The sequence below is a fragment of the Zootoca vivipara genome, chromosome 6 (genome assembly GCF_965207765.1).
Source record: "Zootoca vivipara chromosome 6, rZooViv2.hap1.1, whole genome shotgun sequence".
Lineage (NCBI taxonomy): Eukaryota > Metazoa > Chordata > Lepidosauria > Squamata > Lacertidae > Zootoca > Zootoca vivipara.
The window spans coordinates 22,750,060-22,767,157 of record NC_142589.1 but is presented as its reverse complement, the minus strand read 5'-3'; the positions used below and the strand labels follow the sequence as shown (position 1 = coordinate 22,767,157).

General features: G+C 51.5%; 2 protein-coding genes across 2 annotated transcripts in view; one reads left to right on the top strand and one right to left on the bottom strand.

Moving 5' to 3' along the window:
* Positions 1-5,237, top strand: PHF13 (PHD finger protein 13). Its single transcript, XM_035120203.3, has 4 exons — positions 1-167; positions 1,029-1,130; positions 1,918-2,470; positions 3,342-5,237. Exons 1-4 carry the CDS (start codon positions 129-131, stop codon positions 3,566-3,568), a joined length of 921 nt encoding a protein of 306 aa, XP_034976094.3. The 5' UTR covers positions 1-128; the 3' UTR covers positions 3,569-5,237.
* Positions 5,238-6,006: 769 nt separating this feature from the next.
* Positions 6,007-17,098, bottom strand: part of DNAJC11 (DnaJ heat shock protein family (Hsp40) member C11) — a 56,179-nt gene continuing 45,087 nt past the window's right edge. Inside the window, exons 8-16 of the mRNA XM_035120202.3 lie at positions 16,632-16,821; positions 16,011-16,096; positions 15,557-15,673; positions 14,167-14,322; positions 13,355-13,424; positions 11,711-11,768; positions 10,834-10,976; positions 10,058-10,187; positions 6,007-8,923 (exon numbers count right to left, since the gene is read on the bottom strand). Of these exons, the coding sequence (XP_034976093.2) occupies positions 8,898-8,923; positions 10,058-10,187; positions 10,834-10,976; positions 11,711-11,768; positions 13,355-13,424; positions 14,167-14,322; positions 15,557-15,673; positions 16,011-16,096; positions 16,632-16,821 (976 nt within the window). The 3' untranslated portion in view covers positions 6,007-8,897. The remainder of the gene's footprint in view (positions 8,924-10,057; positions 10,188-10,833; positions 10,977-11,710; positions 11,769-13,354; positions 13,425-14,166; positions 14,323-15,556; positions 15,674-16,010; positions 16,097-16,631; positions 16,822-17,098) is intronic.

Genomic DNA, 17,098 nt, shown 5'->3' with positions numbered 1-17,098 from the left:
GGCGGGGCGGGGCTTCGGCTCACTCCCCCGTTGCCGGTCCCGGGAGGCGCCGCCGCCGCTGTTGGCTTGCTGCCGCCTCCTCCTCCACCTCCTCGCTCGGTCCTCTGATCCCACCCAGCCTGCCAGCCATGGATTCGGACTCCTGCTCTTCCCCGCCGCCCCCCGAGGTGAGAAGAGCCTCCCTTGCCCTCCCCCCAGTGATGGGGTACAAGGAGTCCCGCCCCTCCCAAAAAACCCCTACGGCATGTATACCCCCCAGAAGCCCCACTTTCTCCTCTCCCCCCCTTCTCAGTTTCGTCCCCCCCGGCTTTCTTTTCATCCTTCTCCAAGCCTTCTACCCGCCTCCAGCCCCAGTTCAGGACACCCCCATCCACCGCCCCCCCTCTGCGCAGAACTGGGTCTCTTGCTTGAGGTTGGATGTACGTGGGTGGGAGAGGGGGAAGGCGTGGCAGAGTTGAGGGGGTGTCCGGAGCTTCTTTTTTCTCCATTTAAATCTCACCCCACCCTCCTCCAGCACACCTTTTCAAGCCTTCCTCGGCCACTGTTGTCCCCTCCCCTCCCTTCTTTTAAGGGTGCGATCCTTCTCTGGTCTTTCAGCAGCACCCTGGGGTGTAATTGCCCCCGCCGCGCAGGGCCGGTTGGGATCCGGCTTACTGGGCAGCCGGTTGCCCCCTCCCCATGCCTGACCCTCACTCCTAATCCCAACAAAGAAGCAGGCTCGGCTCCCCTCCAGAAGAAACCTCCCCGCCCCCCCCCTCCACCGGGCATTGCCCACTTACTGTGATGGCAGGGGGTGGGGAATGGACAAAAGTCTGCAATGTGGAGCGGCGCTTTAAGGGGGTGCTTGCAAAAGTGGGGATCCCCTCCCCTGCAGCTCCTCAGCCAGTGACCCCTCCCTTTAGCAAAGTTTTTCTCAACCCCCCCCCCGCTTTTTCGCTCTCCGAGTGGCACCTCGCTGGCCCTGCCCTCTTCGAGTCCATGGCTGACGCCCCTAGTGGTTACGCCCGCCTCTTCCTCCCTCCTTGCAGGATTTTTCTCCCGGATCCAAACGATGCCGCACGGTGGAGGATTTCAACAAGTTTTGCACATTCGTCTTGGCCTACGCAGGGTACATCCCCTACCCGCAAGAGGTACAGTATGGACGTCGGAGTGCGGGGTGGAGGCTGCCTTCGGTGCAGCTGGATAATCGGGGTGGGGTGGGGTAGGGGAGGGGCGGGCTCTGCTTCCCAAGTGGCTACCCTGCTGTGCTAAAGAGTGGGTATTCTCTCCCCCAAAGGCTTTCTGCGATTCGGAGCCCTGGCAGGCTCCGGTTCATTGATGGGGGAAGGCGGGGGGGGGATCGTCTCCGGAGGGCGACGATGGGGGGGGGGAGGAAGTAGTGAGTCAGGAAAAGGTAATTTTGTTTGTGTGTGTGTTTAATGCCTTTGCAAATGCTGCCTGGGGATTAGGATGCGTTTGTGGGATGAAATGTCAGGACGTGCTTTTTTGTTCTTATGCAGATTGGCAGCCTTTGCCAACCTGGTGCCCTCCAGGCATTTCGGACTACAATTCCCATCAGCCCCCATGGGCCATCATGTAGCCGTGCTGATGGGAGTTGTGGTCCGAAACCCCTGGATAGACCCATGTTGTCTATACTTGCATTGATAGGGAAGTGGGAAAGGCTGATCTACAGCCCTTCTGTTCTGTCCACCGTGAATGTCCAGTGACCAGCTGTAGTGTCAAAATGCAGGCAAAACAGTGGGGATTCCTGCATTGCAGGGGGCTGAACTAGATGGCCCTTGGGGGGCCCCTTCCAAATTTACAGTTTTGTGAAATGGTACAGGTGTAATTTAAAACAATTGTTTGGGTGCTGGGCCCAGTCGCACCTTCCACTTAAAAAGCTTGCAGCCTCTGTGAAAATGATTTCTCTTTCTGCAGGACCCTTCTGTGCGGAGCGCGCCTAGCCCCCCAAACAGCACCGGGGGCACCATCGACAGCGACAGTGGGGATGTGGGTGAAGCGAGGCTCCCCTCTGCCCTCTCCTTGTCAGGGAAAGCACAGAAGAGCTTCAGCCAGCTGACACATCAGAGAGCTTACACCTCCCTCTACCAGTGGGCAAAGCCACAGGGCTTCCTGCTGGGCAGGAAGAAAATGGGGCTCAGGAGGAAGAGGAAGCTGAAGCGGAGGGAGGTGCTGGCGCCTCCACCACCAGAAGAGGAAGACAGCCGGGAGCTGCTGGGAGGGGAGGAGTCCTATGCGCAGGCGCCCACAAGCCCCTCTTTGGAAGGCGATACCCACTCCTCCACAGGGCGCTGCTCAGGATGGGACTCGGACTCGCTCTCCAGTGCCTCGTGCCCACCAGCGGCCCCACCAGAGGCTCCGCGCCTGGTTCAGACGGTGGGCAAGCGCACCATCATCCGGCAGGGCAAGCAGGTGGTGTTCCGCGACGAGGACGGCAGTGCAGATGATGAGGACATCATGGTGGATTCAGGTATGGAGCAGAGAGCCTCTCAAACAAAGCACTGTTTTTCTGCATCAGGCAGAAGGTTAAAAGCAGGGGAGCCTTGAAGGTTGGGTGGCATGTGCCGGCCAGAGCTGCTGACAGCTCCAGCCAAAACTTGCAGAAAAAATCTAAAGGGCACCAGGCTAGTGATCGGAATACTGGTGGCACCACATGGGAGAGCTTTCTTGGTGGTGGCTCCCTTTACGTGGAACGCTTTGCCCTGTTCCCCTCTTGATTTGTGTTCTACCAGCAATTGAAAACTTTTTAAATGAGCTTTTTTATTCTCTTGCTGTTTCACTACCTGATTGTAAATATTGCCTTTTAACTACTTCAATCATTTGAGTTTTTAATGGCCACAAGAGCAACACGCTTGTGGAGGGGGAAGCAGGGGTATAATTTTAAATAAGAATATATATTAAAAGGTCAGTGTATTAACAATCCATTATTGACAGAACTCTCACCGCTCATAAAAAAACCCAAACCAGTATTTTGAAATCATTATTGTGATGTGACCAGTTGAAGGCAACGAATTCTCTTGCCACAACAAATGAACTCCTTGGGGAGCCTTTGGGGGCCCCACAGTTATTGCTGGCCTCCATCATCAAAGAAGCAGCAAGGGATGATGGGAATTGTAGTCTAGAACAGCTGGAGAGCAGCAGAAGGGTAGGCAAGCCCTTTTCTGCGTCACCAGCGGCAAGAGTGTTGGGCTGAAAATAAAGACTTGCTCCTTGGAGGGAGCATCCACCTACAAACAGGCTTCCCAGGTAGATGAATGTGGTTGTATTTGAGGACTGGAGGTGTATCTGATGAGGGTTTCTTACCTGGAACTTGTTTCTCTCTCTTCCTCCCTGCCGCACAGATGACGATTCCTGGGACCTTGTGACTTGTTTCTGCATGAAACCCTTTGCCGGGCGCCCCATGATCGAGTGCAACGAATGCCATACCTGGATCCACCTCTCCTGCGCAAAGATCCGCAAGTCCAACGTCCCAGAGATCTATGTCTGCCAGAAGTGTCGGGACTCCAAGTTCAACATCCGCCGCTCCAGCCGCTCCCGGATGGGGTCGCGCCGACACTTCCTGGATTAGCGGGGTGGGATTTTCCTCGCAACGCGTTTGACACAAGCAGACTTGTGATGTGAAACATGAGGCTCTGGTTGGTGGGGGACAAACCCAGCCACAAGCAGGGAACATCCTCTCTGTGGTGAAGGGAAGCGTCTCGAAGCACCCTCAAGGGCCTAAATCGCCACTGGAGAAGGACCTGATTCCGTGCCCCAAATCGAGCCGGGGGGGAAAAGGCATCATTAGGATGATAAGAGGAAGTAGGGGGGTGCTCCCTGGTGTGCACATCACTTTCCTTTCTTTCTGTTGTCCCAGGTATGAAAGTATGGCAGGATGAACTGCCTGATGGGTGCTGAGCGACTCCACTATCAGGGAAGGGGATGCAGCAGTTTGGAGAGTTGGAGGTGCCAGCAGCTGTTGCACCTCCACCGTGCTGCAGCAGCAGGTCCAAGATCTGTCTTAAGGGTTGTGTGAAAAAGGGTCGCCTTCCCCATCCCGTGGAGAGCCAATCCGAGGTTGCCTCAAAGTGAGACAGCCCATGGCTGCTTCTTTCAAAACCACCTTCACTGGAGGAAGCCATCTGCTCGTGCAGGCAGGGAGACGGAAGGACAGCCATTTCTCTCCCTTTGGAGAATGGGCTCAATTCCTATTCCGATGGGCTCTTCCTTCTCTCAGGTCCAGGATGGGCTTTCCTTTAAGTTGGCTGGCTGTGTTTGTAAAGTGGGAAGCATGTAAAAATGCTGCTTCTGAGCTGATGGGGGTGGTAAGCCTTGGTACCTGGGGATGCTTCTATGCATCCAGTACAGAAGTCTTGTGAGCTGGGAAATGGGCACAGAGACCTCAGGTTTAACAAGCCCAGTGGATTCCTGCCACCAGAGAGCTGATGTCTCCTTTGCAGTGACCAAACTGGCTTCAAGCACAGATGTGAATCCTCAAGTGGATTCTCCCTTTGCATTGCTCCAAGCTGTCGACAGCAAGGAAATGTAGTTTTTGTGGGGAGGGAAGAGCAGCAGGCTCAGCGGAGTGAGGACCGTACCAAGATAGACAGTCGTCTTGCCCGAGTCTCAGCATGGACACGTATTCCTTTGGGCACTTAATGTGCGATGGCCCGGGTTCTCGTATGGTGGACTTGTGTTGCAAGTGGTAATGGATGAGGGATTGAAACCCCTTAAGTGTTTTACCCAATTGGTTTGGTAGGGTTCCCATACTGCATTCTTCTGTCATGACTGCAAAACTTTGTCCATTTATCAGAAGCAAGTATGAAGAACTTGATTCCTTCACACAGCAGGGTCTGCTTTCCCTCAGGCTCCCCCATTTGCCAAAGACAGTTATTCTACAGAATGCCCCAGGCTGATACTGTGATCACTTGGCAGCCTCAGCTACCATATTGGTTGTTGTTGGTTTTTTGTTTTTTGTTTTAAGTGTCTGCAGAGCAAGACAAATCTGTGTAGGACATCTTGTGGTGGAGGAAACAGCCGAGGAAGAAGTTTCCTGTTGAGCAAGTTTTCACTTGTATTTTGGCATTGAGCTCTAGGACCCAGTTTCAACCATTCTGCAATCAGGTGGTGTCTGGCAAGCCCAGTTAATTGAATTTTTCGGCAGAAGAATAAACATCTTGCATGTCTGCGAGTTCATCTTTGTGCAATCTCAGTTTGAGAGCTTTATTTTTTTAATTAAAATTATTTGTATTATTGGATGATGTTCCTTGTCTGTCTTTCTAGAAAAGAAGTAAAATCTTTAAATAGTGTATGGGTGACCTGTTTCGCTGCTCAGTAAGAGTGGAGGCAAAACCACTGCAAAGCACTGGGAGAAGGAGCTGGGAGGTGATGGGGTGGTGGCGGTAGCTTGAACATAGATAGCATCCTTTGGGCGTGATTTGTGTAATACATGCGAAAATGCACTTCCCTTTATTGGGGATGGGTGGTAGTTCAGTGGTAGAGTGCTTGCTTTGCATGTAGAAAGTCCTCAGTTCAATCCCTGGCATCTCAGGTAGGGCTGGGTGCAGACAATACTGAGAAAGCTGGACCAAGGTTCTGACTGGGCACACGGTTGCTTCTTGTTTTCTGAGTCTGGAGGAGCAATTCTACATCAACACCATTAAATTTCTATTGATTTAGCCCATCCAGTTTTCCACTAGAATGCTCAAACCAGCAGAGAGCTTTGAATGCAGAGGATCAGGAATGTCTGGGGGTCATGAACACCCTGTTGGCAAATGGGCTCCTGGACAAGATGCCCCCTTGGTCTAATCCTGCAACCAGGATCTCATTTTAGTGCTTAAGGCCCCAACTTTGGGGCTTCATCTCCAGTAACAAAAGGACCAGTCTGCCAAAGTCACAGTCATGGCTGATGAAGGTGCGCCAACTGTCTGATGACAGAATGCAGCTTCGTAGGTTTAGGGAGGGATGTTTGGTCAGTGCCAGTAGGAATCAGCCCCCCCCCCCGCAAACACTTCATTCCAAACACTGTTAATATTTCTGCTTGATTTTAATGTGATTACAGCCAGAGCTGTTTGTGGAAGAGGACAGTAGTCTCCACTCAGATCACACTTCAGCCTCAGAACTTCTAGTGGCCTGAGAGGAGTCCTTATTGTTTTGGTATTTCCCTAACACACACATACACACACTCCCTCTCACCCATATAAAATACATATGAGAATAATATCCCACCAGAGAGGTTGTTGAGAAGGTAACAGAATATGGACGAAGTGAAACTGCATCTGCAGAATGCCGGAAGCCCCCAATCTTGAGTTTCTTAAAAGCATTATTTGTAGCGAAGCCACTCTTGAGGCAAGAACTCACCTTGGAGGCTCAGAAACCTCCAACAAGGGGGCTTGGGAGTAAGGGGATGGGAAGGGCAGAGACCCACCGCAGTTAGGTAAGAGAGGGGTCATCTCCAAGCCAAAGGGCAACATCCCCCACAGCTGCCATCATCTTTCTTGAGCCTGATGGGATGGGGGACATGACTAAAGGATTCCTTTATGTAACTGGCTCTACTTATGGGCATCGTCATGAATGCCAATAGCTATTAGGTTAAGCTTGTCACCAAATTCAGTTGAAATGGAGCTTAGGACGGCTGCAGAGGGAGAGAGCACTGGTATGCCAGCTAAGAGCTATGAGCACCTGGAACATGAATGGGAAGAGCATCAAGCACCTAGGTGGCTCTTGCAGCCACTTCCCTTCTAGTCTACGGGAGTGGAAGGAGCAGAGGAAATAGAAAATGCACACATTTCCAGACACCAACCATGGCTCCATCACCCTCCAGCACCCTGTAGCTGCTGTTGGACTCCAACTCCCATCATCCCTTACCCCTGGCCATGCTGGCTGATGGGAGCTGAGAACCTAACAGCAGCTGGAGAGTAACAGGTTAGGGAAGATTGATCCCTTGTTGCAAGATAGAATGACCGATTAAGTCACCAGAAGGCACTACATTTAGCCTCCCTGAAGGATCAGAGTAAGCATGTCTGGCTGTATCCTTTGCCTCCTTGCCCGTTGGGAGGCTTCTGTGCCCCTGTTTTAAGTAGCCAACAGTCCGGAGAAAATGGGTCTCTTTTATTGTCCTTATTTGTTACAGGAGAAACCAGAGGCTCTTGACCTCATCAGCGGCTCATGCACTTTGCAAAATTCCCAGTCACACAAGGCAGGGGCTTTGGAAAGCAGGGAAGGATTGAAGTGGAGGGGGGCTCAGGCTGAGCTGGTTCAAAAAGCAGAAGGTTCAAGTGGTTATTGTCTGAAAGGCGCCGAAGCAAGCCTGCTTCCAGGGTGCTCCTTACCAGTGTTAATTCTAGCCTGATTCTGGTTCTTGAAGAGACCAGGTCACAGATTTCTGAAACCAGAACTCGCTGCGATCCAGGAATAAATACTATGACCATACAGTGTATTTCTCACTCCATCAGCTCTGAAGGAAGCAGGGATAACTGACATATGGAAAAATGAATGGGGCAGTCGGGTAGGGGTGTCAACAGGAATAAAGATATTTACTTGAAGGTACCAAGGGTTAACCAAGGAGATGGATATTATTAGACCAGAACTTGGTTCAATGGAAGATGCGAGAGAAAAATATTTGTCCAACAAAACAACTGAGGAGCAGCAACACCTAATTTCAAGAGGAAAGGGGGGCAGGAGGGATGTAACAGGCTTCATGGAATCAGTTATCATTTTACTTAGGGTAAGAGCTGAGGTGGGGACAGATTGGGGGGGTATGATCTGGATCCAAATGAGTGGGGCGAACCCAGTTATATAAACAAATAAAGTGGCGCAGGGGATGCACCACACTGTGTGTGTTTCAGGAACCAGCAGTTATGACGAAAAGCTTGTTTTGGCATTCAACACCCCCAGGGATCCTTCATAAATGTCATGAAGGAAGGTGTTCCAAGAACTAACAGAGAGGCAACTCCAGCCTCCCCTCTTCGTGTCTGTAAAAGGAGCTCTACATTGCCACCAGGGACAGAGGGCCAAAAATGGGACTCCTCCAACCTCTCTGTTGCTTTCTTGCAGCACAAGAGCACCCCTGGTCTGCGGTGGGAGCAATCTTCCATCGAGAATGCTATTGCCTCTGATTTGGCACTCACTTGGCCCTCCCATCTCCCCACCCTGCCTCCATCTGCACGGCGTCTTTTGTGTACATCAAAACGCTTATGGTGACTTTAACTCCTTTTCCGGGCCAGCTTCTTGCTGTGCTTGGAACAAAGACAAGCTGACAGGGAAACAGTTCCTCTTAATGTATCATATTATATCAGCTGCTAGAGAGAGAGATGATGATGGACAGGAAGATTCAAATATGTTAAAAGAAAAGCTTACAAACAAATTTCCCAAAGTGCATTTTGATTTTGGAACGTGGATATGAGCACCGTGTTCTTTGCATTGCCGAGCAGCCACAAGGGTCTGTGCGGAGGAGGCCGCAAATGCGGCCGGTCACTCCTTCACCTGAAGTAGCCCCCACCCCCTCCACTTCCTGCAAGAATAAGAGTGACACCTCACCCGCCCCGCCCCCCCCCATTGCCCACCTGCCCCAAGGCTCCCCCTGCTGAAGAGGACACTGGTTGCTGCAGGGGAAAGAGGGGCTCCTAGTCTGCAGCCCACCCCCTTGCGTTGACAGGGGCAGTCTGGAAATGCTGGCCATCGTCAGCTGTGCCAGTCAAGCTGCAGGGTCTGGGTGCCACTGTCTCGTTAGAGCAGATTCCACTCATTTTGTCCCACAATGTTACGTTGGGTGCCAAACCACCTTCTTTCGCGCCGATCAGGAAATAAGTCGCATCCCCACCCGTCTGAAGATGTCATCAAATCCAGGGAGGAAAGATGGTGCCATATCTGCTGGTCCCTGGGCACAGAACTCAGCACCTGCCCTCTTCCCCACCAGATTAGCTGTCTGCATCAATCCGGTGAGCTGTGGGGGTAGCAAAAAAAGGGGGGGGCAGGGAGAGGAGAGACTGTTTTATAGAGAGTGAGGTCAAGGCAAACTTGCAAAAGAGTCACCACTGAGGGAGGTGTAAAGGCACTTTTTAAAAATAAGCAGTGGGCAACAGTGTGTTCACCCCCAGGAGACCCACATTGTGCTCCTCCCACCCCTGTAAAGCACCTCCTGCAAAATGGCAAAGGAGAGCAGGAAGCAGCCTGCCTCCAGCCCTACGCAGCATGCCACCATCCACGGGGGAAACTGGCAAGGAGGCTCCCAATCCAAATCCTGACATGGAAATCAATTTTGTGAGCCATGGCTCTAAGGTATAATAGCTGCAAAGTTGGGGATTCTGAAAATCTGGGTTTACCCTGCCCTGCTGCAGCTGTGTACACAGAGGCATGAAGGAGCCTCCAGAGGGGCAGGGCAGGGAAATTCTGCCATTCCTTTAGGAGCCGGAAGCTGCTCTCCAAACCAGCAGGAGTCACACTGCATCGAGCTGGCCAGCCATCTCTGAGCACTCGGGATAGGCCTCATCCCGAAGATGTGCAATATTTCTGCCAACTTGGGGAATGGAAGCTTCCTCTCTGTTGATTTTATCAACTTTAAATTATTATTAACTTTAATTTGCTACTCAAGCTACTACTTGTCTTCCACCAGCAGGCCCCAGGGTGAGTTACAACGATTTCAGTTTTTAAAAACAATTTAATCGGTCCCAGGAATATCTCCAGTGTCAAAGACTGAGGTACAAGAGGTGGATCATTTGACAATGAAGTCAGGTTTAAGGGGTTCTCTGTGCATCCTCATAGTCATGCTTAAATTGTTGGATGAAAGTCTTGAGATTCATGCCTTGGCTCCATGCAGCAGTGTGTGCTGTAGACACAATCCTGTCAAACTCACAGCCTCTGTCAGCGGGATGAAGGAACATGAAGGCAAAGGAGGCGGGAGTGAAATTTGGAGATGTGTGTGTCGTCGTCATCCCCCTGACCCCTTGAGTCCTTGCAAATGCAATCTTCCCATCCCCTGCCCATGTGGAAGCTCCTCAGTGGAAGGGCAGCAGATGTCTTTACCAGGCCTGCAGATGGGCTGTAAGCAGAAGCCGCAGACCAGGGCTTTGCTACTTACACTGCTTTGGTATCCGAAGGGCCTCGTTGTCGCCAGACATCACTTGATGCAGGACTCCTCGGAACTGGTAGAGGACTTTCAGGCTCTTATCTTCCCCGACACAAGGGTCGTAGAACCCAGGCAGGCCGGCCTACAAGAAAGGAACAGTCACACACTGAGTCAAGGAGAAGGGCCGTTAGCCTCCTGCCATTGGAAAACTCTGGATGGAAAAGTTTAACGCTCAGATATGGCCACCAGCTTTAAATGATAAATTGACTCAGGAATGCAAGAGGGCGAGGGGAGAAACACATGAAGGCAACTTTGCAGCAGTCTGCTGCCAGTTTATCTTTTCTAGAAACCTTAACAATACATCAATTTTACTGCCATCTAATCACCGAATCATCTAATTCCTTGAGTTCAGTTGATTCTTTTGATGCAGTTTAGTTGGCAGTTCTTCCTCTACTTGGTATTTGCTGTGTTTGGTGCTGTTTTAAACCCCTTTATGTTAAAAATTCCAATAAAAATGCAATTACAAAAAAGGAGATGATGGTGGTTGTGCATAAGTATACACAGTGTGTAAGGGCTAGTGCACTTGTGTGCGTGCACACACACCACAGAACCATTGTAAAGCTTGGCTTCTGTACCCACTGGAAGTCCAAGCAAAGGTTTACAAATCTCACCTCATGATTGCACGTCTTGGGCTGACAACCACCCCAAGGCGGCCTCAGAAATGAAACAGGTGAGTTGTGTGAGCTAATCTGTTTCCCCACCTCCCTGCACACTGGCCTCCTCCTTACCTTGGATGCTTCTGTAAGGATGAGCTTGGAGTCTTTCACCAGGCACTGCAAGGGCACAGTCACGTCTATGACCTTCACCTTCTCGTTCCTTCTGCTCTGGTCATTGACGAATTTCCCGTACCAGGCATTCACCACAATCAGGCCTGCATTGTTAACGAGAAGAAGCTGTTGGCGCAGAGGACACTTTCAGGAAACAAGGGACCGCCCCTCCTCTCCCCCTCCAGGCAAGTAGAGAGAGAGAGAAAAAACCAGAAGTCTGCCCAGGCCTCTCACTACATAAAATCAAAACAGATGAGCACACAAATCCCTCCACTGGGATAGAGGCTCCCCTTTTAAGATTCCATATATTCTTCCACCTTGATTTATTCTTAAAAGAGCTACTAAGGTTCTTGGGTTGCTGATTTCTGCAACTAGTACCAAACCCTGAGCTCACACAGTACAATAATAGGAGGTGCCTTACACTGAGCAAGCTCTAGCTCAGCTTCATCCATGCCAATGGGAATTGGCTCTCCAGGGAGTCAGACGTTGGTCTTTTTTCTGGCCGTATCCCAGAGATGTCAAAGTATGAACCTGAGACCTTCTGCATGCAAAGCAGGTGCTCCACCACGGAGCTACGGCTCACCCGCCACCCATATGGGATGCATATGCCCTTGCAGATAAACTAGAACCAACTGGGTACCCCAGAATCGTTAAAGCAAACGTTCTGGGGCAAAACCTCTTCCCACTTAGTGTTTCCTGTTCTAACTTGATGACTGAAGCCCCATAAGAGCAGTAAGCAACACAGTAGCATTTACGAACCCAAACAGAAGTGTGCAACCACCTCAAATGCCTGCAGGGCAGACTTGGGTAGAAGAAAAGGGAAATCAGCACTCCTTACCCATCCTGGCTTCTTCCGTCTCAATAATTCTCCGGACAGATTCCTGCATCAGCCGCACCTAAGCAAGGGGACAGACCAGGATTCGGCATCCAAAGAAGGCTTATTTATTGTGTTTGCAAATATTCTTAAAGGGAAAAAGGAGGAGGAGGAGGAGGCCTTTATAGGGAGTGCACTTGTGTAAAACAAACATGTGAGCCAGGAATGGGCTAAGCTCTGCCTCTTCCATCACAGGAGGCTGCAGAAGGTTGCCCTCCAACTCGCAGAAAGCAACAGGGATGACAGACCTTTGGGCATTCTGGGGCTGGTTTTATGTGTGAGAACACCTCAGAGGGGAGCCCCTAGACTGTGTTGCTCAGAGGCACAGAGGCAAAGTGGGAGCTGCAGCAGTAGGACAATCAAGCGCAAGACCCAACTCCTCTCTGGGAACCTCATAAAAACAAGTCCGGAGGGAAGGGCCAAGGCTTGGGGGGGGGGTGTTCTCCTTCAACACACTACGCTGCAAGGGGCACGAGGAGGAATAGGATGTAAGTAAGAGTAAGCCATGCTCAGCAGCTGCAGAGGTTTTGCTGCCTACATGCTCCCAAGCATAACTTTGCAAGCACTAGAAACATGTTTCACAGAGAGAGGTTAATTTCTGCACTTGTGTGTGGAATTGCGCCACACTCGTCTCTCCAGGGTTGCAGGACGAGGTGTTCTCCAAAAAGCACTGCCAGGTTCTCTCGCCTGCCTCTGATCTGGAAGGCCTCCTTACCATATGCAATTGGAGCCTGTCATTGTAACTCAGCCAGGAGGGATGCGCACTCTGCCCAGAGGCACTTGGAGCAATTCTCCCTGTACTCCTGTCTGGATGCTGGCACTGCCCAGAGGTGACCAGGCAAAGTCGCAAAGTCAGTCTCTCTCTCTCTCTCTCTCTCTCTCTCTCTCTCTCTCTCTCTCTCTCTCTCTCTCTCTCTCTGCCTCGATAATGAAGATTTGTTGTAACAAGAAATACATTAGCAAGGGCTAGATTTACTAGTGGCCTTGTGAATGCTGGTCATCAAGAGGCAGGGTCAAAATATCTAAAATAAGTGAGAACCTTAGACGCTGAATGAGACCAAGGTGGAAACATCTAGCCCAGTACTGTGCATCTCCAAAGACATTGCTTGGAAGCGCACATGCCAGGTGTGAAGGAGGCAAATGACGAATAAAAAGATGTCAGGTACTAAACCTGGGACACGTAAAGCATATGATCTATCAGAGACGTGGCCCTGGCCCCCAAAACTGGCTCCAATCACACTCTTGCATGTGTTCTATTTTTGAAAACACACACATACTCTCTATTCTCCAGTAAAGGCAGGTGATGAGGCAATTAAAACAAACCCAGTTATGTAAACCTGATTAAAAACATCAAAAATGAAGACAGCCAAGAGAGACCGTGAAAAATTGTGAGAGGGTTACACAAAACTCACAAGGGTGAGTTGGGAAGCAGCAACTCACCAGACCTCCTCAAGCACCCACCCACATTGTATTCTCAGCTGTCAGGGTGATTTCTGAAGGGAAGAAAAGCCCTTGAGATGCAGCCCAGATCAATTATTCCAAGGAGGAAGTGCGCGGAGAACCCTAAATTATCCAGGAATGGGGAAGGAAGCAAGAATTGAGACTCACTGCAGCTTCTGCTTCCTGCTTCTTCTGCAAAGTGTCGCTGGCCGTGCTCTCCCGCTGCTTCTCCAATTCTCTAATGTTCGGACGGGGGAGAGGAAGGAAGAGGGTTTCATTGTAGTCTGGGTACCTGCCTAAGGTTTCTGGCCTCCCTTCCCACTTTCCTCCAACCAATTCCCTGAGAGAAGCAGCCATGCTGCACGAAGGCTGGGCCAGCTAGTACATCAAGGATGGCAGAGAGAGAGAACGACCTGACTCATGAAAGTCAAGCCCAGGGAAACGAGCAGGACCTAGACAGGAACGCTGCTTACTTCTCTGCTGCTCTTGCCAGTTTCAAGGGCCCCCAAAGCAGGAGGGCTTCCCAATGGTGATGGATTGCACCACCTGTTAATTGGCGAGAGCAGGGAGGTATCCTTTGGACGGTTTTCTAGGCAAGTCACAGAAATACAGTACCCCCTTTGCAGCCCAGAGTCTGGCTCCTTCTTCTCGCTCCACAAATCTCTCCACCCTCACAGGAGAGTTCTGTGGAAAAGAGCAGGAGGGTCTTCTCCCACCCTCTGCCAAACCACCACCCCTGCTTCCCCCACAGTGGCCGGCCAGAAACTTCCAGGAGGACCACAAACAGGCCTGGAATGCTACAAACCTCGCTTGCTGCCCCCCCCCCCAGCAGCTTGTTTCCAGAGATGTACTGCTTCTGATGTACACACTGGGCAGCCCGCTCCTCCATCACTAGCTGCCTTTGCTGTGCTGTGCCCTGCAGGTCAGTCCCACCTCTATCCTCCCCCAGTGCATGCTGGGAATGCTTTCGGGGCACTCACTTCTCCTTCTGTGCCTTCAGGTAGGGCCTGATGATGAGCCTGTGCATGGCAAAGTAGATGACGAGAGGCCCCGCCGTGGCGTAGAAGACCGCGCTAGGCAGCAGCTGGTCCGTCAAGTGGATGGGGAAGAAGTAGGTCTGGCTGGCTCGGTTCAGCCTGAGATGCAGGGGAAAGAAGAGCAGTTAGCTGGCAAGGCAGGCACAGAGAACCTGCAGGAACCAGTTTCAAATACACAAGGGGCCAGGGGAGGGAGAGAGCGCACATGCCCAACTCTCTGGTTCCTTGTCCTGCTCAATCATTTGCTGCCACATGGTAATGGGACTTTGGTGACCCTGGTGTGGCAAAGGATGCCCTGAGCGGAGGGAGGCCCACAGCCAGAACTCTAGAGCAGGAAGAGGAGGGCCCCAAACCTGCTGGGGCCCACCTAGATGACATACGTCTGCCCAGGCATACAAATTTAAGGCAATCCCTCCACCATGTTTCATTACTCAAGCCTGCTGAGCTCTTTTATCTTCCCACTTTTCCCAGGCCGTTCTGCTGTGTTCTGGAGCCCTCTGCTGGCAAAACCGAAACATGCCACCCAGAATGACAGCAGCACACGTTGATAAGTGTCTCCAGTGGACACAGCTTTAACAGGTGTCTGGTTGTTAGACATACTGTGTTACCCTGAAGGTGAACTGCTCCAGAAGCAGTTGGCCTAGCTTTCAGGGTACCCCTATCTGGGGGAACTGGGATGTTTGGCTCAAAGCCCAGAAGAGGAACCCTGTAATGTTCTGGATGCCTGCCACCTGCACCCCTGGTCAGTTGGCTGATGTAACCTGCCTTGGTGTATAAACAATGTAAGTGCATTAGGCTGGGTGCAGACAGTCCATCATTGGACAAGCCACCTCCTTGCTGTAGTGTCCATCCCACATCTGCAAAGGTAAGGGAACTGACAGGCTGCTTCTCGCTGTAGGTCTATTTCTCTTCTTTAATAAAGCATTAGAACTGATCTTCGATGGCACTTCCGCAAATCTTGAACTCCTAGAGCCCTCTTCTGGCTCTACAGCCTGGGTGCAGGTCAACACAAACATAATGTGTTCATTCTGAACTACTAGTCCCGTGGAGGGGCAAGGCCCAGGGGCTGAAGGAGCTGACAGTGGGCATTGTGCTGAGAAGTGGGACTTGGCAAGGGGGCCCAAGCATGCCAACTATTGCATGCAGCTCAGTCCAGTGGCTTTCCATCGAGTCCCTTGGCAAGTACCAGCAGCAAAATGCAAGACCAGAGGCAGGAGGAGCCACTCCCTAGAGCAACCTTCCCCAACCTGGTGCTGATGACTGCTGCTGTCCAGGGCAGCCAGAGGGCACCAGTCTGTGGAAAGTAGCCCCAGAACTCAGGCTGCCAACTCACTTGATTTTCAGAGAGACTCCCTGGGGTACGCCAACACTGACGGTGGCTCCAAGGACGCTGTGCCTGGAGATTTTCCGCTCTGCCCCATATTCCACAATGGTCCCAAAGAAACCAGCTCTGAAACAAAAGCATTTGGGAACATTAAGCAGAGGGACAGGCTCTGCCTCTCGGGATCACCAAGTCTCATCTTCTACATACCTCGCCAACTCACCCCCTTGCCTGATGGGTCTCTCCCTTTCCCTCCAGAAAGGAAGAGGCACTGAGGCAGCACCTGGCATGCCTGCTACATCTGGTTTCCAGATGGTGAGCACTGCAGCTGCAGAAGGATGCCAACCTCTTGCCCATGCATCCTTAAAGCAATCGTTGCAAGAGGCTGACTCCCTTGCACAAACCCCTATTGCCTCCTGCCGGCTAGTTATACCTGCCAGGGGCAACCTTCTGGGCTGGGACTTACTTGAGAGATCCTTTCACTCGCGTCTGATCCTCATCCTGAAACTTGTGCTGGTAACTGACCATCATGAAGGAGTGAGGGATGCCCAGCTGTGGCATGAGAGAAACAGGAAGGTCAGCCAACCCTCTTCCTTCCTTCGCTTCTGTGTCCCTCCCATTCACACACATATGCCAACACACTTCATGTCCCTTGCCTACTGGCGGTAGATCCCAGACGGACGAAAGGGAGCCACTTCTCCACACAATCCTAATTCATTCATGCAACTCACTGTCAAGAGACGCAGTCGTGGTTTAGGTAACTTTATAGGCAGACTGGTCCATTTCATGCAGTAGGGTAGGGTTGTTCACAATACCTATACATGGGCAAGTTCAGAGACCACACTGTGGAGCATGGCTCAGGTATAACAGTTGGGTGGCCCACACAGATTCCTGGGAGTGGATGAAGCCTCATCCTCTTCTTAACCCCCAGAGTCACAGGCCAGCCACTAGATCCAAAGAGGCGACTTATCAATTCAAGTCGCTCCACTTCAACTCAAAAGAGTTGCCAGCACAGGTCCCCCCCCCTCAAAGAGCAGACAGTAATTGCAAAGAACATTTGGAGCCAAAGGAAGGAGGGCTGCCCTACCTGAAACGCCATCGTGAAGTGGCTGGTTTTGGTGTCCCGGACGATGCTTGTATTCATTGCCGACTGAATGCCCCAGCGCCACTGCAAGTAGCCCATGGTGTTCTTGTCCAGGTTCCTTGCCAGGACAGTTGTAAGGCCCGGGCGGATCCCTCGGGAGGAGAACTGCAGCGCACAGTTTGTCGTGACAAAGCTGCAAACAAGGGGATGGCAGGAAGAGGCTTAGAAGGAAAATCCTCTTAGTGAAACCGAAATGTTTTCCCTCTCCTGTTTAGGCAACTGCTGCTCACGAGGAGCCTCTCCCCAGCTACACCCTGCTCCCTAGCTACAGCCACATCCATTCCCCTTTTAAGGCCAGGAGAGCTTGAGGTGTGCAGCAGGCAAGTTATCCCAGCTTCAATCAGAGCCTTCGACTTACAGATGGACATGCACACCTCCTCCTCCTCCAGCAATATCTCTTGGGAGTTGGG

Excerpts from the sequence above, each read along its gene's own strand:
- PHF13 (XM_035120203.3), top strand. The coding sequence starts at position 129 with ATGGATTCGGACTCCTGCTCTTCCCCGCCGCCCCCCGAG. Across the intron at positions 168-1,028 it reads CTTCCCCGCCGCCCCCCGAG|GATTTTTCTCCCGGATCCAA; the intron begins GTGAGAAGAGCC and ends CCCTCCTTGCAG. Across the intron at positions 2,471-3,341 it reads GGACATCATGGTGGATTCAG|ATGACGATTCCTGGGACCTT; the intron begins GTATGGAGCAGA and ends CCTGCCGCACAG.